The sequence below is a fragment of the Gymnogyps californianus genome, chromosome 1 (genome assembly GCF_018139145.2).
Source record: "Gymnogyps californianus isolate 813 chromosome 1, ASM1813914v2, whole genome shotgun sequence".
Lineage (NCBI taxonomy): Eukaryota > Metazoa > Chordata > Aves > Accipitriformes > Cathartidae > Gymnogyps > Gymnogyps californianus.
The window spans coordinates 179,427,743-179,453,538 of record NC_059471.1 but is presented as its reverse complement, the minus strand read 5'-3'; the positions used below and the strand labels follow the sequence as shown (position 1 = coordinate 179,453,538).

General features: G+C 40.8%; 1 protein-coding gene across 4 annotated transcripts in view; it reads left to right on the top strand.

Annotated features, from left to right (window-relative positions):
- Window positions 1-9,868: 9,868 nt before the first annotated feature.
- Window positions 9,869-25,796, top strand: part of CPSF6 (cleavage and polyadenylation specific factor 6) — a 30,392-nt gene continuing 14,464 nt past the window's right edge. For 2 of the 4 annotated variants that reach the window (XM_050914018.1, XM_050913970.1), the window contains exons 1-8: window positions 9,869-9,949; window positions 17,584-17,793; window positions 19,661-19,764; window positions 20,504-20,649; window positions 21,403-21,576; window positions 22,697-23,201; window positions 24,401-24,493; window positions 25,469-25,584. In XM_050914018.1, the coding sequence (XP_050769975.1) occupies window positions 9,890-9,949; window positions 17,584-17,793; window positions 19,661-19,764; window positions 20,504-20,649; window positions 21,403-21,576; window positions 22,697-23,201; window positions 24,401-24,493; window positions 25,469-25,584 (1,408 nt within the window). In that variant the 5' untranslated portion in view covers window positions 9,869-9,889. The remainder of the gene's footprint in view (window positions 9,950-17,583; window positions 17,794-19,660; window positions 19,765-20,503; window positions 20,650-21,402; window positions 21,577-22,696; window positions 23,202-24,400; window positions 24,494-25,468; window positions 25,585-25,796) is intronic. The other 2 variants (XM_050914160.1, XM_050914076.1) reach the window with 1 other exon arrangement.

The window sequence follows — 25,796 nt, the reverse complement described above, 5'->3', positions numbered from 1 at the left end:
GGTGTATAACTTGCTTTGGAGTTCAGGATGGCCAAAAAAGCCAGACTTTAAATACTAAAATTAGAAAGAAATTTTCCTGCTGTTGGGTTTTCCTGTACCTGCCAGGTCTGGAGTTTTCACAGCTTCTTTTGAAACTTCTGAGAGTGCAGCTGCTGAAGAGGATACCCCGAGACATGAACCATTCTGCTGCAAGAAGGATTTTTTCTGTACTCTGCTCTATTAAATGCACTCTCTGCTAACCTTAATCCCCTCCCTCCCCAAAAAGATGCCATAGAGTTGAATTTTGTGCCCATCTGCTACAGCAGGGATGCAAAGTTGTACATTTCCATACATATCCTCCCCCAACGCTCCGGTATGATAAGCATATGTAAAATACCAGAGGACACTGACATTGAGATCTCAAAGACAGAACTGGGGCTGAAAACCTTGCCTTTTTGTAGACAACTACAAGACGCTGCAGGGACAGACGCTAGGTAGAGACTGTTCCCCTGACTCAAGCAATGTGAAGACAGATAAAGAGTAGCCTCCAGAAAGCCTTCTGGCACATTGGTATCACAACTGGGACATAACCAGCTCTTAGGGCAGGGACAGTCAACACACAGCCCACAGTTTTGCAGCCCATGTGTTCATTGTGCAGCTGTAGTCTGGACAGCCCTGCAGAGCTGTCAATGACTTACAATCATCTCATTTTTCTACATGCTCATTAGACCAGAAGTAATTATGTTCCGGAGACCCTCTACATCAATGCAAATGAAGAAAAAGGTACTAGCACTACTTCTGTATCAGGCTTTAGTTTTCTAAATGCAAAGAAAGAAATCTTCACTCTGAAGAGTGAGTGAGCATTTGTAGCCTATGATTTCTGTTCATACTCCAGACAGCATCCACTAATTTACTGAACCTGTAGCCAAATAACATTTCGTATCTTCCTCAAAACCTTTGCATCAGCTTCCAAGTAAAGTCAGGAGGATTCACATCTAAAATCTACCTGGTTGTGTCACTAAACATCAAATTCAATACAAGACTATACTGCTTTGTGTCTTAGACTGACGGGGCTCTGTTCTTTTTGCTACCTACTTCTTGAAACCAGCCTGCCCTTTCTGCTCATTCCTCAGACAGTTTTGCAGCTGACGGCTGCACTGCAAGGACAGTGGAGATTTACTGCTGGTTAATTCTCTCTTTCCAGTGAACTGCATTGTATGCCCTTCTCCTTTTTGCTTGTATTGTGAATGATTCCCCTGTTGGAATTTTTAGGAAGCAATGGAAAACAAACCTTAAAGAAACATATGATAGTGTAGCTCACTGAGAGGTCATCTCACGTAAAGACTGGTGAGAGTCGGTTGCGTCCCAGATAGGTCTTCCTAAGGATTTAGTTCTATATCAGCAGGTTGAGTTTGACACTGGGCATTTTAGTAAGCCTGTGTGAAAGCACTTTACTGCTTGAATGCACTCTTCTCTGAAAGTCCTTTGTTCAACACATTTATAGCATCCATAGCTGAAAAAAATGGGTATTTTTCATTGGGTATGGCACCAGAACTTCTGGAAAAAAAAAACTTTAATGAACTAAAAGGCAGGCTAAGGTGCTAAGCAAGGCCATAGTTTCACAGTTGTTTGGAACTGGCATAAACCAGAATTGCCACTGAAAGAGGTCACCCTGCCCTTCCCCGACCCTTGCGTGCATGGCCCTGCCACTCCCACCTGCTCACACAAAGCTCATACGGCCTCATGTCAGCTTTATTCTTTTTACCATGGTAATTTTGAGCCAGACCACTGCTCTGACCCAGTTTGCCACGATCTACACGGGTTATGACTTTATTGCTAATTAAGAGAGTGCCAAGCGGTGCAGAGGGACTTGCAGCCACTCTCTTTATGGCTGGTCACCTCTGGAGAACAGCTTCTTCCTCCCCACAAAACACCTGGTCCTCGGTCTTCTACAGATCACACATAGTGCTGTTGTGGACCCAAGACATAATTACTCTTTTGTGGGGTTTTTTTCAGTTCAAAGAGTCTGAAAGAATGGGATGGCCGTGTTGCAGCTTACCAGGAGAGGTTTTTTATTGCATGAAGCAGTGGGTATGTGTTGCACGCTCTGTGATAACGTGGGCAGGGAGAGGATTGACGAGCATGGAGTAAATTTTTGGGGACTGTGTAGGACAGAGGGACCCAGAATTAGCAAAGTCTCATCCATCCTGCCCGGTCAGGGGGATCCTGGAGTGAACTGTATCATGAGCCTGCCCAGGCACAGAGGGGAGGTGCAGCCAGGAGAGGAGGGGTTGCAGAAGGGCAGCTCCCCTTCCTCTGGTGGCAGTGTCCACTTCAAGCGCCTGGAGGGCTTCAACTGGTCTTGGAAGGACATTGTGAATCTCATAGCAATGATGAGTAATAAACTGATCTTAATGAAAGGGAATGTAATTCCAAGGAGTTAAAAAACTGCTGAGTTGGCTTTGGCATACGTAAAAGATGGGTGAGCACCGGTGGGCTTTAGTTCAGAAAAGAAATGGATCGGGGCTCTGGCTTACTGCTCAGGGCAGAGCAGCTGAGACTCTACCAGGGACCAGTCCCTGTCCTTAAAAGTTGTTGCAGGTCATCTGTGTGAAATTATATGATGGTGATACTGAATCTTTACATGCCCAAGTTTGGGGCAGAGAATATCATTTGGCGTGTGTGCCAGTAGACAGCAACGTTAATGTCCCTGCTGAAAAAAAATACCGAGTTTATCTTCAGAGCCATTCATTTTTAGTTGCCATAGAAACAGCCATTAGAGCCATTTTATATCTGGCTGACAAACCCCACATTTTCAGATCTCTCTTGCCTTTCTTTCTTTTTTTTTTTCTTTCATGTCTGATTTTTATTTCAATGCAAAATGTCTGACAGAAACATCACTTCTTCTGCCTGAAACACGGATATGAATTTATTATTTTTGTCCATGAAATTCTCCATTGCTCCTCATATATATGTGCTCAGTACATAATAAAAATATGTATTTCAGTTAAAAACAAACAAACAAACAAAAGGAATAAAGAAACACACATAAAACAAAAATAGTTATAGATACTTTTCCTTTCCTTTTCCGTTGCAATAAAGTGAGTATTGGATTAATATTAGGATGACATCTCCCTTCTAATGAATCTAATATAGATTCCCATCTGTTGTCCTAGTTTGCTCATCTTCAGTCATCCCAGATGGGTTACAAACACAAACAGGAGTTTGTATTTACTTACTTGCGTCTTAAATTAGTCAAATTATATGCTTTTTGTGATTGTTTTCATTGATTGAGGTGTTCTTCCAATATTTCTGAAAATTTCTACTTCTTTTTTTCTGCTTTAGTGATGATATCTTATGACCTCATACCTGCAGGAAGAGAAAATCAATGTTTTTAAAAATGTCCACTCATTCTGAGTAGCTCAGATACATAAAGGTGCTAAATTCCATCAGCGTTTACTGACTTCTGCTAATACTGCAGTGGCTGGCACTCTAGATGTCAGATTCTCACAAATTCAATAGGTGCTTTTTGAAATTTGAGCCCAAATGTCTCCTTTTGATTAAAATAAATATAATGGTATACTTACTTAACTTAGAGGGAGAGAGAGTTAATGAATATATTATAACATTTGTAAACTATATAATAAACTCAGATTTAAAGTGTTGGGAAAATGCAAAATAATTACGAGTACTTTGTGTATTTTCTGTAACACGAAATGAAGTTGGGCTAAAACTAATTCAGAATGAGACCTTACACACCAGAAGTTAATTATTACATATGAAAATTATTTATTCCTAAAATACCCTTAAAATTCCTAAAGAAATAACCTTGTTGAGAATAAGGAATACTTTTCTGCCACTAAGCTGTTAACAGCAAAAGCATGTTCTATTTAGACACATGAAAACAACGCTGAAGCACTCCTTGAGAATGGCCTTGAAAACCACAACTTTGCTGTATTACAAGTGATCTGACTGTAAGTCTGGCGGTGTCATCTCGCCAGCGCACACAGCTTTCATCAGGTCATATTCTGCTTATTTGCTTCCTTTTGCTTGTCTTTAAATCTAAACCTTTGTTCTGTAACAACTGTAATCAGTGCACACATTTGTGATTTATGGCATGGGCAGCAGTTGATGGCTCCTCCTCTGGGGTGAGTCCCCTCCACCTTGAATTGTCGGGCAGCAAGAAGCTGCCATGGGACTTACAGCAGGGATTTATTCTGCAGCACCCTCAAGACCAAACCCCAGGGCTATCTGCGCAGCCCTCATCCCCCCCCGGCACTCTCAGGGCATGTTGGAAGGAAAACCTCTGAACCGACTTTCCTCTCCGCTGTCTCTGCAGGCAGGACAGCCACCGAGAGAGCCGCAGATGAGAGCGATCCCTGTTCCCCGTTGCACTTCTGCAAAGGTGCCTGGTGCAGCCCGTCCCGCTGCACCTGCCTGCCGTACCCCAGCACAGCCACTCCTCAAAATCTCGGTGGTACAAATGGGACACCCAACCTCTCTGCTGCAATCCCAGCAGCGGGATAGGGGTTGGGACTTGCCACACCACATAAAACACCATCCCGGCAGCAGGAGCGATGAGCTCCCGGAGGCCATCGGCATGGGCACGTCCCCTCTGACCATCGCTAACTGCTCACACGGACACCCCGCAGCAGAGCTGCGCAGACGTAGACGAGGACCAGTGTGAGACAGGATGGCATGCTGTTTGAATAAGATACATTGCTTTTCAGTTCCAGACTAATTCTGCTTATTTATAACACAGTAACAATAGATATTGCTACTCCTGAAATCTGCAAATTGTACAAGTTTCAAAAAAACAAACCTGAATGTTACAGAGGAGGCTTCTCTTGTCTGAAACTGTATCTCTAAATAACTGAGCTTGAAAGAGAGGAAGCCTGGAGAACAGTGTTGTACCAGCCTGGGCTCAAAGTGCTAAGGCAGGTGCAATACATGAGTGAGCAGTGAAGATTTTTTTCAAATTCAGAGCAACTCCTGGTATCAGAAGTAAACAGAAATTAAAAAGGAAAAAGAAAATTAACAGAAACCTATGCAACTAAGTTATCCCAGACCTTAAATGCTTTGAAAAATCAAAGCCATCTGAAAGTGATCTTGATAGTGCTGTTCCTTTGCTTGTATATGCACATAGCCCATTCAGAGAAAGAAAGACATGTTTAATGCACTTACCACGTTTAGGAGGTTTCAGTCAATTTAGAAGAGGAGATTAACTGCAGAAGGGTATTGCAAAAAATAGATTAGTGCTGATCTTAAGGGTAAAAATGAATTTTAGGAGAGAGGTTTTTAAGCAAAGAGGAAGTGAAGCTATCCAAAAAATAGTGTGTGATTTAAAGCTGAAAATTCAATTTCACACTTTTTTTGGAGGTAACTGAGCCTTCTGATTACCCGGTCATATGGAAGTGGATTCAAACAGAGCAACTGAATTTATTATCACCTCTTGCACTATACTTACCTTCTCTAATATACCTTCCTGCCTTGAGGGTTGGGATATCCATGCCATTTGCAAATCATCTCCTGATTACCTGTAATTTTCACATGGCTCTGAACCACAGACTGAACAGCTGAACCAAGAGAATGAGCAGGCTGATGGACAGTTGTAGGGGGGAAAAAAAAAAGATGGAACACTATGCTCACACGTATGAGCCCAGAACAACTGAATACCTACAAAAAGACAACTCTGGGGAAGAGATGAATAATACCAGCCGTTTTCCTACAATAGCTGTGTCAGTAGGAGTTCTTGTAGATGCCCTTTGGATGCAGTTTCATGTTACACTTAATCCAATCTCACTGTGAGCCGCAACCAAAAGAGGAGGTAATATTCCCCCTTTCCCAGCACAGGCTGTTGCTACCTTTGTTTGGGAATGGGAACATGACTGTCCCTTTCCTTGTCAGCCTGCAGTTACATTAAAGTTAATAAAACTTGAAATTTCAGCCTTTGAAAGCAAGTACACAGTCAAGGATTTGTGCCTATTTGCCACCTCATTTGGAACACAACATTTTTTCTCAGTTGTTGTCTGTGCAGTTTTATAAACTGAGACACTTCAGTGGAAAAGACAATTTCTTACAGTTTAGAGTGTACAGACTTTTACCATTTGGATTATTTTATTATTTTTTGGATTATTTAGAACAATAAAAGAACATGCACAGTGGCTCCATGCAGCTTTGGAAAGACGAAAAGCTTCAGGACTACAACTAAAGAAACAAAACATATTAAATGCAGTTGGAGTAACATAGCTAGGACGTAAGTTTATACAACAAAACATACATTGCAGATCTCAACTGCTGAGGCCTCTTCTGATTTTGAGTACTATCCTGATTAACACAGCATTTTTTCTTACCTTATATCTTTTCACTTTGTTGTCTGTAACATTACTGCATGAACAGTTTACTCTGATATAAAAATAAAAAGTCCGTTTGAAAATTCCCGTACCATTCTCAGTCTCGATTCCCCAGGGAAATTTCTAACATAAATTTATTTTTTTAACATAAAGATATATTTTTGCTGTGTTGCTGTTAGCAAAAACAGATTACTTTTAAAAAATGTTATTATATTGAAACTGGTTCTGCCACTCTTACTTAAAGTAATACACTTAAATGTATTTTGAAGTAATCACATACAATACAAAGGAGTGGGAAAAGTGTTCTCCTCCCCTTTGTCTTGCAGCAGTAACATCCCAGTAGAAAAGGCTCCAAAAGGCCTTGGAGAGGAAAGCGTGGAGAGGTCTTGTGGGCTAACACGACATGCGTCATAAGGTTCTCCGAGCACCAGCTGCTGCTTTCATGTTCAAAATGAGGATTATACTTGAATTTGCATCGTTACAGCACGAGAGACCACAGGAACAATATACAAATAAATAGGCTCTTGTGGATACATGAGAAACAGGGACTTAACGTATAGGCCACTTTCTTATGTAGAGCTGCCAGCGTCCCTTTTTCCTTCTGCTTTTTATAACAAGGGAGCTCCAGCTGTTGCTGTCAGATGGAAGACTATCCCATGGGGTGAAAGAGGAACTGATGGAAGACATCAGTTCATCTGCCGCCACTTGTTCTCATGTTGGGCTCTGGGTTTGGAAGGTGTGCAATTACTTCACAACCCATGGCTTTTGCTGTCCCCAACGAACCTTACCTGGACTCTTCTCCCAGACCAAGCTGTACCACTGATAACTCTTTCTCTCATGACCACATTTCTATTTCAGCCCATGCTCTACCTCAGCCTTCTGAATTTTGCTGGGTGAAGGCAACATACGGTGTAAATAATTTTGATGTGTACAAAACATGAAGCATTAACATTTTCACTAGAGTGGATCAATTCTTAAGATGCTCCGTAGCGAGATCATACATCACAAAGAAGCTATTGCTGACCGCAAGAAAGATGAAGATATATTTAGTGGGTCTAGTCATGAAAAGAATGAAAACAGTAGAAAGTAAATAGAACAGCTTGCATAATATTTAGTCTCCTACACTGTTTACAGAATTTGCTTAATGATATGTATACAAGAATAAAAATGATCATAGCCTATTCTGTAAATGCCTGAGGGCAGTAAATCTAGCAAGTCAAACTATTTAGAAAGGCTCCAAAGTGCAAAAGCCTCCTGAGCATGAAACACAGCACAGGGTGGGGGGGGTGGGGGTCCAAGGGCTCCATTGATCACCCTTCATTATCTTAAAGAGCAAAAAAAAGGGGATGTCTTTTCCTCTTCAAAGACCCCCGGGTGGGTCCTTCAAATGCTAGTGGCAATCCCTGAGGTGACTTCTGAGGTGACTGTAATGACTTTCTCATTCATATTTAATTTCATTGCCCTTTTAAACATTACAATCTATGCATAACTTTCTTAAGATATTCAGACGCATATAAAACATTCACCTGCACACAACCTGAGAGTTCTCCTGTGAATTTTTGTCAGATCACTAGGATAGCAAGGGTTAAGTTTTCTTGACTTCAGTAACTTTGTTCAGTGCAGCCAGAAATATTAACTATCACAGTGCTTCATTTTGCTCTGTAGAAGACTAGTCACTAAATCGGTTCATCATTAAGCAAATATGTGAACCCAATTAATACTTTAACAGTACGTGTAGGCATTGTGGCAAATCCAGAAGCGAATCTTCCTTGCAAAACCGATGAATCATTTAATTCATATGTGACTTGTGCATTCATAGATGTGAACTTGTACTTTTAACCTGTGACCAAACACAGTATTATCAATTGTAATTGTAACCACCACTAAAAGTTCAATTAAGGCTTTTTGTTTGTTTGTTCCTAACTATCATTTCTAAAATGTTTTTTTCAGGTGATACTCTGAACTTTTCCAAAGGGTAAGAGATCTGCTAGTTCCTCTAACCAGGAAACTCCAATAGAGTTGAAAACAAACTCAATTACAGGGTTTATGGCTTCCAGAATTAGTAACACTAGGAATGACACAAGGTCTGCTGCTGATAAATTTTAACATGCCACAAGCTGGATAAGAACTCCAGGAATAATGCCTAAGCATCTCCATGCCTGAGGTATATCCAGACTGTTGGCAGGTGTGCTCCACAGCATATCCCTTGTTGTGGTTCTCTGATTTTGCAGCTCTTCTCTGGTCTGTTCATCTTTCCTTCCAATGGAGACTACAACGTGGGAGCAGCAAGGTAGACCGGGATGGTCTGTACCCAAGTCGTGGACCCAGCGTGAAGCCAGGACAGTTTGTGACACAGATGCTGATCCAGGAATTGGGAAGTACTCCCAGTCATGGAAACAGAAATTTTGAGCCAAGCTAAAAATAGCACTTAGCATTTTTATTCCTTGCAGTGATGTTTTTACATTATTTTAATTCAGTCTTAGAAACACAAGCTTCTTATTGTCAGCTCATGATAAGGTAAAAAAAGCAGCTTTATTTTTGGATGTGCAACATAATGCACGACATAGAACATAATCTACGGCGTAGAACATTATGCACATTGTGCATTATGCTCCAGGAGACGCTCACTGGTTTTGAAATCACCTGGAGCTTAAACGTGGATCTGAGTAATAGCACATTCATTCAAAAATAATCTGAAGCTGTCTTTGCTACCCTAACAGTTCTGAATGCATGGGAAAAAAACAAAATCTTTTGATTTGACAATAATTTTCTTCACTTTGTCATGCTAAAACCGAGCTCTGTAACAGCAGAGTATTGCACAGTCCAGCTAAACGCAGAACAGTGTGTGCTTGTTCATGTCCTTTCCGCACATTATACTGTGCTCCTGAGCCCAGCGTGTGCATCCCTGGTTTGAAGCTGTAGCACTCTGCTTCATTTTACAGACGTTAATTACAGCCCTTGCCTATTAAGCAATCAACGGGCTTTTCCTCCGCTGGGCAGCACTTTCCCCGGAGCTGAGGCACTGAGGCTGAGCGAGAAACACGAGTAAGCACCCAGCAATGCTTGCATGAGCCCCATCCCCCGAGACAAGAGAGGCCCCGACAACCGCTTTGCAGTACACCCCGGACGGGGAGGGCCCAGCACCGCCGGCACCGGGCGCCGCGGCCCCCTGGCACGCTGAGGCGCCGCGAGCCCGCGGCCCAACATGGCCGCGCAGGGAAGGGCACACGCGCGACAAGGCCGGGGGGCGGGAAGCGGCCCTCGGCGACGGGGAGCGGCGGGAGCGGCAGGCGCCGCAGGGCGGGCGGGCCTGGCCCCCACCGCCCCCGGGGCGGGCGGCCCCGGCGGGGCGGAGCGGGACGGGACGACCCACCTCCCCGCCTCGGGCAGCCGCCACTTCTGCAGCGGCCGGAAGCCCCCCCCTCCTCGCGCGGAAGTGACGCCTCGTGCCCCGCCCCCTCGTTCCCTCCCTCCCTCCCCCTCCCGGCGGCGGTGGCGGCGGCGGCTCCGGAGCCGGGCGCGGCTGGCGGCGGCCCGAGGCGCGGCCGGGCGGGATCATGGCGGACGGCGTGGACCACATCGACATCTACGCCGATGTGGGCGAGGAATTCAACCAGGTACGCGCGGCCGGCGGGCACGGCGCGGCGCGGCCCCTCCCCTCCTTTCCCTTCCCTCGCCCGCCTTCGCCGCCGCGCCGCCTGCAGGGCCCTCAGCGCGGCGGCCGGGCCGCGCCGCGCCGCTGCCGCCGCCATTGTTCGGCCGGCTCCGCCGCCGGGCTTTCCCGCCGCCGCCGAGTTCGCAGATCTGCGCGGTGACGGGGCGGGGGCAGGGGCAGGCCGCGCCTCAGGCCCGGCCCAGCCCGGCCCGGCCTGGCCTGGCCTGTCCCGCGGGGGCTATCGGGGCCCGGCTTGGCGAGGAGCGCCGCGCCGCCCGGCCGCGGTCTCTGAGGGGAGGCTGCTGGCGGGCAGGGCGCGAGAGAGGCCGCGGCGCGCCGGGAGCGAGCGCCTTCCCTTCCTCCTTTCCTCCCTCCCTTCTCAAGTGCCCGTGCAGGAGCGGCTCCAGATCCCTCTCCCGCCCCGGGTCGGAGGAGGCCGTAGAGGACGGGACCCTCCCGGATGCGGTGGGGAGAGCAGCTCCTTCCCGGCGGCGGAGGGGAAATACTGCCATTGTTCGCAGATGAATAAAAAAGCCGCCGAGCGGTAGCAGTTTCTCGGCCGCTCTTTGCGAGGGAGGCAGAACTAGTGCAGCTTTATTCTGCAGCACTGGAGAAACGATCTTCCTTTTTTATTTTTTTATTCGTTATTCTCTCCTAGTCGTGAAAAAAGTCACGCAGCTGTTCTTTAGAGGAGGACCTCTATTTTGGTGAGGAAGTGTGGATAAAATAAACAACTTCCCTGGATTACAAGCACTTTTCTAGTTCTTTTTTTTACCCCTCGTCTTTCCCGAAAAGCCGTGTGCATACTTTCCTACCGAAACCTGATGTTCATATCAGTTTTCTGTGCCATCTGTCCTGTTTGTGACTCCTGCACTTCTCCGGGTTGTGTTGCCCCAGATCGCATTGTTCCTGCCCTAGAACATAAATAACCGAGAACAACTGCACTTTCACACGTTTACTGGGCTTACTGATTGATGCCCAATTGTATGCCTGCCTGGCCTACAGAGAACTGGGAAATAGGTAATAGTCTATGGAAGTTACAGTTAATTTGGATACCAACTTATAACTATCTCAGGAGACTTTAATTCTTTAGATATTTATTGACAAAGTAATTCAGAAGATTTGTAATCTCATAAAGGTATACTATAAAAGAATGCTATACCAAAGAGCAGATGATGGAGAGGACTGATTTGCTCTTAGTTTGTCTACATGTGAAGGTTTCTCCCTTACAGTTGAAGACCCACTGTATGAATTTAAATGGGGGTGAACCCTAGGACAAGTACCATTTAGCATAACAGTACATCTCTTCAGTTTCTTTAATAACTTGCGTTTGTTTTAATCTGTTCCATCTAAAAGACTGATAACAAATCAAGCTTTTCAGAAGAAACTAATTTGAATCCAGTAGTGTTTGTGTAAATTCACTTGTGCAGAAGCCCTCAGAGTAGAATAGTTCTGTGGTGTAAGTATAGTGCAGATACTGCCAGAACAAAAGTGATGGGGATTATCTGTTGCACTCACACGGTCCTAGTCTACTCAGGTTGTGGTTAATATTGATATTCCCTATAGCCATGGTGCGAGGAAGGATGATGGTACAGATGAAGAGAGTCTTGTGATAATTTGGTTTAGCTTATTCCAGCAGTCAGGAGACCCTTTTGCTCTTCTCACTGTATTCACCCCAGTTGCTCTCCTGCTGGGGTTGTGTTTCTGCAGTCTGCTTCCTCAGTTTGTGAACCTTGCAAAATATAGGGCAGAAAAGTGAGGAGAGGCTGGTGCCCCTTTTCCCTCAGCTTGGCTTTGTTTTGTTTTGGTCGTGTCCCCCCCCCAATTTTGCTGTTTGTTCTTTTCCAAGTTTCATTTTTGTGACTTTCATGTTGTCTCAGGACCTGCTTAGTTGAACTATATTACTTTAAAATAGAAAGTTTTACTAGGAGAGATTGACACCTCTGCACTTTCCCATTTCCTGCTCTCAAGTACGAAAGAAGGCTTGTTGTTACTGTCTACAGTATTACTTACTACCTCTAATTCTGACATCATTGTGATGGGTCCTCTGTAAGCTTCTATTCATGACTTACTGTTTCTGGTTTGAAGCTGACAGCTTAAAGATGGGAGGATGTGGTTCTGCATATCTGTGGATGGTTGAAGGTGACAGTTGAGAAAATGCTGTAGGGAGAAAGTGATTTGCATTATTAATTTGTTTATGTAGCGGACATTTTATGGAACACCATATTTGTAAGGAAAAATTGCTTTATGTGTAAAGCAATAAGCTATTGGTTTTTTGATTGTGTTGTGCTACATTAATTTGACTTACTACTATTTGTTCGAGTTGGACTATAGGAACCCTTTCTACTAGTATTGCCAGTAGCAGGGACTGAAAAATATACTATGTAGCTTTGTCATTCTTCTGGGTACAGTATAACTGTATTTATACCCAAGCTGGGACAAAACTTTTGCATCTATAGTAAATGGGTCATTTAGGACTTGTGGCTGAATGAGCTTCCCTTGGTTGTTTTGTCTTGTTCTGAGCCTCAAGGTACTCATTCTTGAGGCTCTTCCGGGATTTTTATTAATGCCTTTTTCCAGGAGAAGCGGGGGAGGAATGTTCTGCTTGATTAGCGCTAAATGAACCACAGGTTATAAGGGTGAAATAAAGACCACGGAGCCGTGGGTTTACAAGCTGGCTGAGATGGATGACAACTGAGAACTGTCTTGGGTTGTATTTAGTGTTGGTTGCAATGAGCTGACTAACTTGACTTGAAGTCAGTTCTTTTTCGTGAAAATGCATCTTTTCGCTTTCCATCTGGAGCTCATCAAAACTATGGCTGTCAGTGTCACCTCTTACTCTTTCATTAACTTATTGTTCATCATAATCATGTTCTTTGTCCTTGGGCTTACAGCTTTACTCAATTTGGCTCCTACCAGTTGTATTTTTTTTTTTTTAAATTGTGCTTTCCTTTTTTTTTTTTTTTTTTTTTTTTTGAGAACTTGGTTGAGTCATTTTCCATTTTGTTCTTCTAAGCTGACTTCCCCATCCGGCAGTCTTCATATTTATTTAAAGTCTCGTTTTGAGACGAGAGTCTCATAAATGTAATGCTTCCTGCATACATTGCTTGTGACCTGTAAGAAATAGTTTTTGCATGGCATATTTTACTTTGACCATCTCCCTACATGTTACACATCTTGCTCTTCAAGAAGAAGAGATCTGTGCTGCACATGAGAGCTGCATTATCTGCAAACAGATGGCTGAGGCTGGCATTCTCTTGATGGCAGAAGATGGCAGTAAGATTAGGGGCGCTTTAGCAAATATTAGGGTGTGTCTTTGTACACAAAAACCTGGAGTATCAGTGCATGATACTGAGGTAATGAGGAGCCTGTGCATGGGGCCAGCTTGGGTCTGACTCAAGGTTGCCTGCAACTTTGGCCAGCAAACTGAGTTACTTTCCTGCAGTCATGAATATATGACCATGCATTGTCAAGTTCTCTGATGCTCTGATCAGCTTTGCATTTCCCAAGTTTTTTTTTTTCCACATACACACATGCACATAATTAAACAGTAAAAAACTGGGTTTATTACACATATGTATACATACAAAAATCCTTCTGACCAAGCAGAGGATACAAAACAATTTAAGGATCTCTTATTTTAATGCTGTGGAAAAAGCGCTTGCTTTGTTTATACTCTAATGAGTATACTTGCATAGTTGCATTGTGGATACGTCTAAACATGCCTGTAGTGTTCTAGTTTGATATTTAAATGCTAACAAATTAGAAATGAAAGAGTTTTGATTTTGTATTTTGTAACTGGATAATAAAAGTGATTTAGATGGAGTAAGCAGCTAAGAGGCTAATTATCTGGAAACCTCTGTGGCTACAGATTCTTAGGAACGTGTTAGTTACTCTCTTGACTCCTTGTCTATAACACAGAGAGAAAAATATTTTTTTTGTGTAATAAATAATAAAAGCTAGCATTTAATGGCCACATAAAACAGGTTATTAAAAACAGCCTTTATATCAGGAAGACAGTTGTCTCATTATGGGAGGGGATGGACACATTGTGGAGTAATAAATTTCTCCTCAGAAGGGCAGAGCTGTCCTGGTAATAAAAAACATAAGCTGGCAGACCTGCATTTATTGTAAAATGTATGTGCAATACCTTATTGCATATGTATTTCATCAGTTCTGTTGATCTTCTGAAAGCGGCCTGGGGAAGAGATAACCTTTGTATATTTGCAAATATCAAACTACAAAGAAAACTTGAGACCATCTCATCTGGCGCCTCTTAGCTTTATTCTAATGCAAACAGCAATATTACCTACATTTAATTTATACTTTTGACTACTTGTCAATTTTTAGTTACTCTATTTGACAAGGGATCAGATTGCTTAAATTTTAGTGGTGTGCCAGTTGTAGAGCCAAGAGCGTTTGGGCCTGTAGAGTAAACATGAATTTTATAGTCTAACAAACTTGTCCGCCCTCGTGGATGTTTCTGCCACAGGCGGTGTGCTATTTTAGAAAGATCAAAGGCCTGCTGTTTTGTTAAGGTTCCTGTCTGTGTTCAGGCAGCTAATCGAAACCAGAAATATTTTTGCTTATCTCTTTAACTTGTTATTCTTCAGGACCTACAAACTTTTTTTAAAGTGAGGATGCTAATATGTATTTAGAGTTTTTGACCACATATACTGTAACTTGAATGAAAAAGCGATATGGGAGAAGCTAGATAATTTGCTTTTTCTTAATTGAATGTTTTTTTCAGAAACAGTAGCAAAATTTTTTAAATGAAATTTTATTTACATCACCAATTTTTTTTTAATGTCTTTTTGGAGGTGTAATTTAGTGTTTAACTCTTAAATTGAACAGAGTTGAGTGGAAAAAGCAAGTCTCAGCGATGTATGTACAGTTTAAAGAAATTTTATTTTAAAAAAGAAAAAACATTTCCAAAACAGCATTTGTAAAGGGAGTGACCAGTTCTTCTCTGCAACTCAGAGGAGTATGGCTGCTAAGTTCCAAAAAGAAGTAACACTTCTAATTTGTCACTTCTAGACATGACTATGATGTTCCATGTGTTTATGGCTTTCATATATGAATGTTGCAAAACACTGCAACTAATTAAAATACAAAATATTGAGGAAGGGCTGAGTAACTGGAAGTGTAACAGCTAGTCTGGCATGAATCTTTGAAAGCATATCTTTTCAGTACCCTTTTTATTCACCCAGTCCCACTTAGTAGCACAGAATGTGGAATTTCGGTCCTGATTTTCCAGAGCAAGTGATCTAGTATTTCAGACTGTGGTCTAGTTAAAACATGGGCTTTGGAAATATATTGCTACTCTGAGTTAGTTGTAGAGGGGGCCAGAACAACGATGCTGACTTTGTTTATTAGCATGTTTATCTGTAAGATTGTGAATGACTATAATTGAGCAGAAATGATTTCTCTTCGTGCTTGATGGTCTTCTCTTAACTAAGGAAGTCAGAAGAGGTCAAAAACAATTCCTGGTACGGGCAGAGCGTTTGTTGAAATAGCTAAGACTAGAGAAGTAATACTTCTTGTATTCTTTTTCTTACTCTTCTGCATCTGGGAAAGAAAGGTGTGTTTAGGTAGGTTTCCATGGTACACGTATGAAGGAGGAAGGGTTGTTGGATCTTGTGCAACAGCCATTGAGACACCTCTCCTCCATCTACACTTGCAGTTGCTGACTCAGATCATTCTTAATCATCTAACCACACATCTTGTTGACAGGCTGGTAACTGAATGAATTCTATGCTGGCTGCAAAACCAGCACAATGTAAAAAGAGATTAGGGTGAACAATATCAGGTTTTCTGTTGTGTCTTTATTGATTTAAATTAAGGTACTGATGCTGTTGGGCACTTTGGGCCCCCCGAAAATTTCATGCAGACTGTGCTGCCCTGATAATTCTTTCCCTCCTTTGGTGGTAACCTGAAAGCCTATGTGATAGAAACTTGATCTGTTTCAGAGGAGTTTCTTACCACTAGGGAAGTGCAGCAGAGCGGTGGACTGCTGCCTACTCTGGTATTTTGGCAATACTGACCTCAGCCTTCTCAGAGAGATAGGTTAGTGTACATCTGCTGTAAGACTGGTGGCTGCCTGTTTGGATCTGTCTACCAAGACTAAATTCTACTTCCCTGAAGTCATCATCCATACACACAGATGACTAGAATTACTGCACATTTAGCAGAGGATTTCCTTAATTGCCTTGTGACATCATCCTTAATCTTGCTGTAAGATGTCATGTTTAGGCCTGTTCCAGGCAGTTCTTTGAACCTACTTTCATTAGCTATGATGATAGGAGGAATCAAACTGAGACAGAGAACTGGACAGACTAGGTGAAAATATGAAACCCTTAATTTAATGATGATAGACTTATCTTAAGAAAGATAAATTTTCTGTTGAAGTTCAGGGTGTATTGGGACAGTGCAGTTTACTGGGGATCAAATCTACTTGATTGACAATGCCAAAACTTAGCTTATCTGTTTTGCTTTTTTTTTTTCTTCTCTTTTAGTGATACCCTCACTGTATGAGTAGCACTTGATAATGTTTTCATATTTTCAAGGCAGTTGAGCATCTGATGATGGTTGTGGATATATTGGGCCTGAGGCAGTCGGTGCTCAGGCTCCTCAGTGTACTTAACACACTGTTTGCATGGTCTACTTCAGACTAAATTCAGTCTGGCCTTTTGGACCAAATATTCCTACCACACTTATGATTCAAAGCTGTCTGAAGGACCACGGATTGATCTTGACCTGTCTGTTCCCATTTAGCAGGTAGGATGCAGTTGTTGAGCACATGAAGCAGAGCTGCTGGAAAGAAACTCTCATTTCCATTCCCTCTGAAAGGAATCTAGTTCACTTGGCCAGAACTGTGCTGTAACCTGTACCAACCCAAGGGAGAAGCAAGTGATTCACTCCAAAACCCCATGATGCTTTTCTGAACCAAAACGTTCCAGAGGCAGCCTTGATGCTGTAGAATAGTCCCTCTGTAGTCCATGAATAAATAAATGTTTAATAAATACAAACCCTTGGGTTTATTAAATTTAATGAAATAAAATAGAATTTGGTCCCTGCCTGGCCCCTCTGTGAATGAGGAGATAAAAATCAAGTTAGGAATGCGGTAGAAATCTGAAAGGTACAATGCTGCATTTGTCAGTAAGGCTCTTGAATCTTGGTCTGTTCACTCTACCAAATGTTTTGATGGAAAAAAGATTTGCTTGAGAATGGATGTTAGCCTCTCATTTTGCACGTTGCTCATGCTTGCTCATGTCTCTAATTCTGGGAGTAGAGCTTGTGGGATTTTTGGATTTCTGTTTATATTACAAGGGCAAAAGTATTGCAAAACAGTGGCCAGAGGTATTTTTTGTGGATTTTTTTTCCCCTGTCAGTTTAGAATATAATAGAAGTCATAAGAATTTTATATACTTTAATGTCGATGAAACGGGGGGTTAGCTTTTCAGCAGGGATGTTGAGTAGGTGTTGGATCAGACTTACCATGTCTGTGGAACGGTGCAGCTATCACAGCGTTTTGTTTCAAGTAAGTTTTAAGAGTGTTTAATGTTAAATGTAATCAAGATGTCTTTTGCATTTTAGGAAGCTGAATATGGTGGACATGATCAGATTGATTTATATGATGATGTAATTTCTCCATCTGCGAATAATGGAGATGCCCCAGAAGATCGTGATTACATGGATTCTCTCCCACCATCTGTTGGGGATGATGTAGGTAAAGGAGCTGCACCAAATGTTGTCTATACGTATACTGGAAAAAGAATTGCCTTGTACATTGGAAATCTTACTTGGGTAAGTATCTTATTACTATTTAGGTGTAGCCAGGAATTTTAAAATTATGAACATAGCTCTTTGTAAATATTTTTGGCTTAAAAATTGTTCTATATGAAATATTAAAAGTAGAGCAAAGCGAGTGGTTTTTTGTTGTTTTTTTTCCTTTTACCTGAAATTTAGTAAGCCTGTCTGGAGCTGTCTTGATGTCTAAAAAATCGAGGAAATCTTCAGTAAATATGAACTTTAAAGTTTCTTTTTGTGTTTTAAGTGTTATGAAGGGGTATTTGTGCTACCATCTTCTTAAGATTTTCAGAGAACTGAATGAAAGAGGAGAACAAGCTTAAACTATCAAATACTTTATGCCTGCAGATACTTTAAGGCTGCTGAATGAACCTATTTTTTAGTAAATCCTTGCTGAAGTTTTTAGTTTAAAAAGGAACTGGAAGGTTCTCTGGGATTTTCTTGAAATTACTTTTCACCTTTTTCCAGGGCCTTTTTCCACTTCCCTTTTTCCAGGGCAGTGACTCTTGCAACGAAACTGTTTTCAGGTATTTGCCTTGAGGCTTATTTCTGCCGTCCTAGGAGTAACAGGTTTGGGATAACTCACTGAACTGCAGTTGCCCTTAAGACAATTACTTTTGTTAGCATTAAAGCATTTTAAAATCAGTTGCAGTTTACCTGAAATCAAATACTTGCAAGTCCACGCATGAAGAGTTCTCATTCAAGCTTTTTCCCATCTGACTCATTTCCTACTAGTGCTAAACTTGGAAAAGAATGCTTTATGGGTGCTTAGGTGTTTTTTTGTTACTTATTACAGTATCCTAATTTCAGGAGCTAATAGGTAAGTAAAGGAGCAGTTGACTTAACAGTTGTACCATTCTAAAATATATGAATGGAATCAGTAAAATGCACACGAATTAGCTGAACTCATCCAAGTCAAATGTCTCAATTTCTAAAGCAGGTGGCCCAAAGTGCAGCAGTTTGTACCTATTACTCATTATTAGGCTTCGCAAATGAAGTTATCCACAAAAAGTGCATTTATTTACTTTAGCATTGCTATTTTGTTTGTTTTCTTTGTGTTTAGCTCTCAGGAAAGTAATTTGTTGAATTTTTAAAAGAAGCATTGATTTGAGAGAGATCAGATAAGTAGTTCAGAATCTTGAAAGCCTACTTTGTACTTCCCATATGAAATTTAAAGAGGTGATGGAGTTACAGAAGTAGGAAGAAAACCATAAGTATTGGTGTATTTGTGTATCTTTGGATATGAGTGAAATTGTTAAATGTTACATAGGAATTAATAGGAAGTTACAGCAAGTAGGTTTGGTTAAGTGGAAACAGTTGTTTCTAACCATAGTTTCTGTACCAGTTTCCCTTCTTTTGTCTGTAAATCCTGCTATTTTTGTGCAAATAATATGTAGTTCACTAAACTCTCATTAGTCAAAGTCTCGTAAAGAGCACCTGGTTAATATGGCGTTTAAAATTGACTTTTGTGTGGAAATAATAGAATCAGTGGGAGAAAAAATGGATCAGTTGTGGAAAAAGTGACAGTTACTCAAATAGTTCAGTTGAAGCCTTGCACTCTCAGAAAACAAAAGTTACTCAAATATAAATTTTTTTTTGGCATACTGTAGCTGGTATACTGTGTGGAGGAGTTGATGCAATATAGCATATGAGGAAGTGTGTATATTTTTAAAATTAATTTTCTGAGAATTGTAAAATACAAATGACTGCTCTCCAAAAGTCAGAAAATATTGACAGCCTGAGTAAAGTATTCCTCTTGCCCAATTTCACACCAAAAAAAAAAAAAAAAAAAGGAAAACTTAGTCGCCCTTTTCATAGTGTTTTAGATAAGCTTTCATAGTTTAATATTAAAAATATTTTTCAGTGGACAACAGATGAAGACTTAACTGAAGCAGTTCATTCACTGGGGGTAAATGATATTTTGGAGATAAAATTTTTTGAAAATCGTGCTAATGGCCAGTCTAAAGGGTAAGAACTTGTCATTTGTTTTTTCTGTAAATGGACTGAAGTTTGGGAGGGTGGAAATGGGGAAAGAGTTCTCAGTTTTTGTAACTATCAGTATGTGAACTGATGATCTTTGTATATAATTTCATACTAATGACTTAAATTTCAGGCATAAATTTTTATGACTGTATTGTGTGTCTCATTATTTTGTGAGTTAAATCTTGTTGGCAATCTTCATTAAGACTCTATTCCTAGATTTCAGTTAGTGTGGTGGTGATATTTGTTGTTCCTCATAGTGTAAATACTGTTCCCCCAACCTCCATTGTTAAATCTTTCTTTACATGCTTTATTTTCCATTAAGTGTTGCAAGTGAGCGCTTGAGCCCATTTTTCACTGGCATCCTAATCTTCCTTGCATGAGTGTGCCTTTCTCCCTCCTTAGTAGTAATAGGAACACACTGAATGCTTAATAATAACTTGATCATATGAATTCATATATAGCGTATTGATACCCTACTAAAAAGCCGCCTTTGTTGTGATATATTTTGATGCATCATGTACTTGCACTTGTGGGGTTCTTATATGTCCTAGAATGAGTTATTGTATCTGTTCTGAAAACTGGACAAAGACCTGTGAGGCAGTTTCTGTGTTTAGTTTTCAAGTATTCTTTTGCTTACTGTGTGTAACCTTTTTCATGAGGCATCAGGAGATCCAGGAAATGGAAAAACTGTGGTGTAACTTTTTTTTTTTCTTCTGTCTTTCAGGTTTGCCCTTGTGGGTGTGGGATCAGAAGCATCCTCCAAAAAGTTGATGGATTTATTGCCTAAAAGAGAATTGCATGGGCAGAATCCTGTTGTGACTCCATGTAATAAACAATTTCTGAGTCAGTTTGAAATGCAGTCAAGGAAAAGTAAGCCTTTCTCATGTACTGTCTTGGAAAAATAGAAGTTTATTCCAAAAGTAGTACTGCAGCTTTTCTCTCAGCATCTGATAATTTCTACACTGTTTAAAATAGCTATAAAGTACTTACAGTAAGGTGAATGAAGTTGCAGGTTTGTTTAAAGATGATCCTCTTCCAAATAAAAACAAAAATTTTAAAAAACCACTTAATATACTGAAGATCTGTTGTTTGGCAAGAGAGAGCACTCACTGAAAGAAGGTTGTAGCTTTGTGAAACTTGTCTTACAGTTGGAGAAGCTTTCTCATTTACTTGTGGATTTAATTTTTTTAAAAAAAGCACAACAGCATTTGGAAGTGTAACATTTGTAGACAAATTGGACTAAATTCTGATGTCTGGATAAGTTGTGCTTACGATAAAATGGAGAAGAGAGGTTCTGTGTTGTGCTTTCGTCCAGCACCTTGTCTTGTGCTTCCCAGTCCTAACATGTAAATGTGTTCCTTTGTGGCCCAGTTCCAATGGGCTGCATTAAAGGAAGGACTGACAGTCTTCCCCAGATGCTATTCCATTAGTATGGGGATATTGGAACACTGTCATATTTTAGCAAAGCACTTTTTCCTCCCCAAATAGCTTTGAGTACCAAGGAACAAGTTGGTGCTCATAAGGTCATTCATGCTTCAGCGCTGCATAAAACTTTAGATCAAGAGTTGAAAAGCTTTAACCTATTTTGATTTATGTAATTACACTTTTGCTTTTCCATTGCAGCCACACAGTCTGGCCAGATGTCTGGGGAAGGTAAAGCTGGTCCCCCAGGAGGAAGCTCACGAGCAGCGTTTCCACCTAGTAACAGAGGGCGAGGTCGTTTTCCAGGTGCCATTCCAGGTGGAGACAGATTCCCTGGACCTGCAGGGCCAGGAGGGCCACCACCACCTTTCCCAGGTAAAATCATTCATATGTGGAGTTTCAGTTTCATTTGTGTTTCCTTGTATTAATGTGGCATACTTAATTTGGGGAATTATAAAGATCAAGGCAATTCAGTAATGTGCTATAATAGATGTTCACAGCTGGATTGTAGGATTCGACAATATTTCTTTGTTGATATTCAAACAGGGAATTATACTTCCTAAATTTCATAACAATATAATAACATTTTTTTAGAGACATTCTTTATAATGTGTCAATGTACATATTTTTAAAGTATGAAAAAATTAAGATAGATCATGTTAGCAAGTAGACTTGTCTTTAGTGCAGTGTAGTTCACATTTTCTGATCTGCTATATGGGGTGAGAATGCCTGTGTTGCAGAGCGTAAAGTAACTTTGTTCCTTATTGCATTACAAGTTTGCACATGATCAGAAATTCAGCTTTGATTCATGCCCACGGACAGGTCAGTTAGTTGGCACTTAGAATACCACAAATTTGAAGAGGAGGTGTTCCATGTTTAGTCAGGTATCTGATATGGAAGAAATCTCTGTTAAACGATCAGGCTTGCATTGCAGTGAAGTTCTCATTTCAGCTTAAGTATTTTTAATAAATGTCATTCAGTAGTAGATTTTCTGTTAACAGTCAAAGGGACGTGGTCAAATTGAAAAACCACTAATGAGGACCTGAAAGTAGGTTGGGATACTGCATTTACCTTACCTTCTCCAATATAGCTTTTCCCATGTATTTAATATATATTTTGTCTTATGCCCCATATGAAAGACTAGCTGCAGGTGTAAGTAGGATGCAATGTGTTCTAGTTTTTGTAAGCTTTTGGGGGTTTTGGTAACAACAGCAGGTGATTAAGTGTTGGGGGGGCGGGTTGTCAGTTTTCAAGTTAATATTCTCTTTAGATATAGTCAAGCAACTGTTAAAAGTTTTCTAAGCTGTTGGACCCAAAGTGGGACCATGCGTGTCTTGTGTAAGTTGCAAATTGTTCAGTGAGGGTTGTTCTTGTTTTTTGTGTTGTTTTTAAGAATAAAAAAAAAAGGCAAGAATTTTAATTATTTTGCTAAGTTTTATTTCTTTACATTTATTAACTCTATTTTTTTTTTTTTTTTTTTTAATTTTTATTTTAGCTGGACAAACTCCCCCACGTCCACCTTTAGGTCCTCCTGGCCCACCAGGCCCACCAGGCCCTCCACCTCCTGGTCAGGTCCTCCCACCTCCATTAGCTGGACCTCCTAATCGTGGTGACCGTCCACCACCACCAGTTCTGTTTCCAGGACAGCCTTTTGGTCAGCCTCCACTTGGGCCACTTCCTCCAGGCCCTCCACCACCAGTACCAGGCTATGGGCCACCACCAGGTCCGCCACCACCTCAGCAGGGTCCACCTCCACCTCCAGGTCCATTTCCCCCTCGTCCGCCTGGCCCTCTTGGGCCACCCCTGACTCTTGCTCCTCCTCCACACCTCCCTGGGCCACCTCCAGGTGCTCCACCACCTGCACCACATGTGAATCCAGCTTTCTTCCCCCCACCTGCCAATAGTGGCATACCTACTTCAGACAGCCGTGGCCCACCTCCGACAGATCCATATGGCCGACCTCCACCATATGACAGAGGTGACTATGGGCCACCTGGAAGGTGAGTGCTTTTCGTGTAATGTGCTTGGTAGCAGATTTTACTCCTCTTGTAGGAAGCACTTGATTTTCCTTTTTAATGCAAATGTTAGAAATAATGAAAAATAGTCTTCTAATTTGCCCCTTTTCACTTCTCTCAGTGAAATATCTCTCAGAAACATGTTTGTAGCAGTAAGAAAATCCTGAAATGCAACACCAGTAGTCTCACTTTCCCTTTTCAGCTCTGAACTGTTTGTCTTCACTGTTTGTATTTGGCAGTGTCATCATTCCATGTGTTGTACATGCAAACTTATATATCACTTCTTATGCAGCAGCTTCTGGTTGTGCTTCTGTCTTAACTTGAAATTCTGACTGGTACCTTTGTCATCGTGCTTTGCAAGCTGTCTTTAGAACACTCTGGAGTTCTCCTTTTTGAATATGTGCGTATGCTGAGTACAGTACCATACCAAGCTCATACCATTTTCATCTTTTAGCAGCTCTGCTTGTCCCTTTTTTCTTCAGGATTTAATTCAAAGTTAGTCTTTGTCTCAAAAGCCAGACATGAATTTACTGCAAGACTTTTATCTTCCTTTCCTGTCAAGATGCTTCTGCTCATTTGGTGCAATCTTGCTGTGTTTGTAGCAGTGGCTTTTCCTATGGTTAATCCTATCTGGGCAGAGTTTTTGAGTCTCTCTGAGTTGACTTGTCAAGTTTTTCACATCTTGTTTGAAACATTTTTTCCATCTGTGCTTTCAAGCATCTCTGTCTTGCTGCTGTTTCTTGATTTTCACCATATTTGTATTTGTCCCAGAAAATTTTGGGATAAACTGTAAGAAAGACTTTTTACATAGTTACATTTGGATTTTTCAGTTGTGATTTTATTGCTAGCATGAGAGAGACTTCTCTTGCTTAAAATGTTTTCTGCAAAGACACTTTGATTCTTTTATCACAAATTTTAAAAAACCCCACGCATCTGTACATACTGTGTTTATACAGAGACTATAGAAATTCAAGCATTTGGCTTAATTGCCTGAAATATAAAAAAAACAGTAAGGTGTTGGTTGTTTTTTGATGGACAAAATCAAGGTTGTCTGCAGTTTATAGAATGTCTGGGGAGGGAAGGAGTGGGAATAGGACAGTATAACTTACTGTCCAGTATTTTCATTAATAATGTTAAAACTATCATCCATAACTATTTAAATTGTCATTAATTATATATCATAGGCGTTTCACTGGAAATAACATGTCCATAAGAGAAAAATTACATATTCCATTCTATGGGAGGCACACGAAAAATAATACTCAAAACTCAGGGAGGTATGAATTTTTAGAACTTTCCTCTTATGCTAAACTGGCTATAGGATCTTGTTCCACTTCTTGCAATTAAGAGGATAGCATTGCTTATTATTCTGCATTTTCTTTCTACCAGAAGAACTAACACTTCTAGAAATATCAAGCAGTGGGCCGGTTTAACAGTCTCAACATTTGTCTCTAACACATTTCTCCAAATTTTCTATATGATACAGAGACTGGCTAATAGCACACTGCAAAACTTTTGGGAAAATTTTTGTGTAGGTTAACTTGTTACTTTGGAAACCCTGTGTAGGTAGCTAATAATTAAAGTAAAAAAAATGTAATGAGTACGAGGATTCTGCGTTATTGCTTCCTCCTTACTGTGACCGGTTTGGAGATCAAATTTGAGCACCTTGAACTTGACCAGAAATAAAAAACCAAAATTAGCTGTAAAATGTTAAAGTATCATTCAGAAAATTGAGTGTTTTAAAGATGATAGACTATATTTGCTTTTCGTAAGTTACAGCATTCTGGTCTTAGTTAAGATCTGGGAAACAGGATCATATAGTTCTAATTCCAGTATTTTTATAAAAATGATCTCTAATTTTGCTCAAAGTCGCATTGCCTATGTACATGTATTTCCACTTCCATTCAATTGGGATAATATCTACTTACATACCTTCAAGGATTTTATGAAAATTATAAATATTTGTAAAGCACAATATTGAAGTGCTGCTGAATCTTCAAAATAGATGGGATGAACAAGAATAAGTTTATTTATACAGCAATGTCTTAATTGTTTTTTACCTTTTTTTTTTTTAAGCTTTCAGGATTTTACACTGTAACATGGTCCTTAGCAAAAACCAAAACCAAACCCAGATCCTGCTTTCTTTTCTGTTTGTCACTTTGCTTAAAGTTGCAAACTTGGATTGTTAAAACTGCAATGATATCTGCTGAAGTTTTTCTTAACCTTTTAAATGCTAGTTTTATTGCTTGCAGAGAAATGGATGCTGCAAGGACACCTCTAAGTGAAGCAGAATTTGAAGAAATCATGAATAGAAATAGGGCGATCTCGAGCAGTGCCATTTCGAGAGCTGTATCAGATGCCAGTGCTGGTTAGTAAAACTCGATTAATGTGTTTGCTATTCTACCCAACTGAAAAGACTTTATAGTTTTTCTATTAGGAAACTGGCAGCCCTGAAGCCACATTTTCCTAATATGATGCTGAATTTAGGTACAACCTATGACTGATTTTGTACCGTGCTCCAATTAGTTTCTGAGAATGCCTTCTGAATACTGATCTGGACAGTATTTTAATATTTGGTTC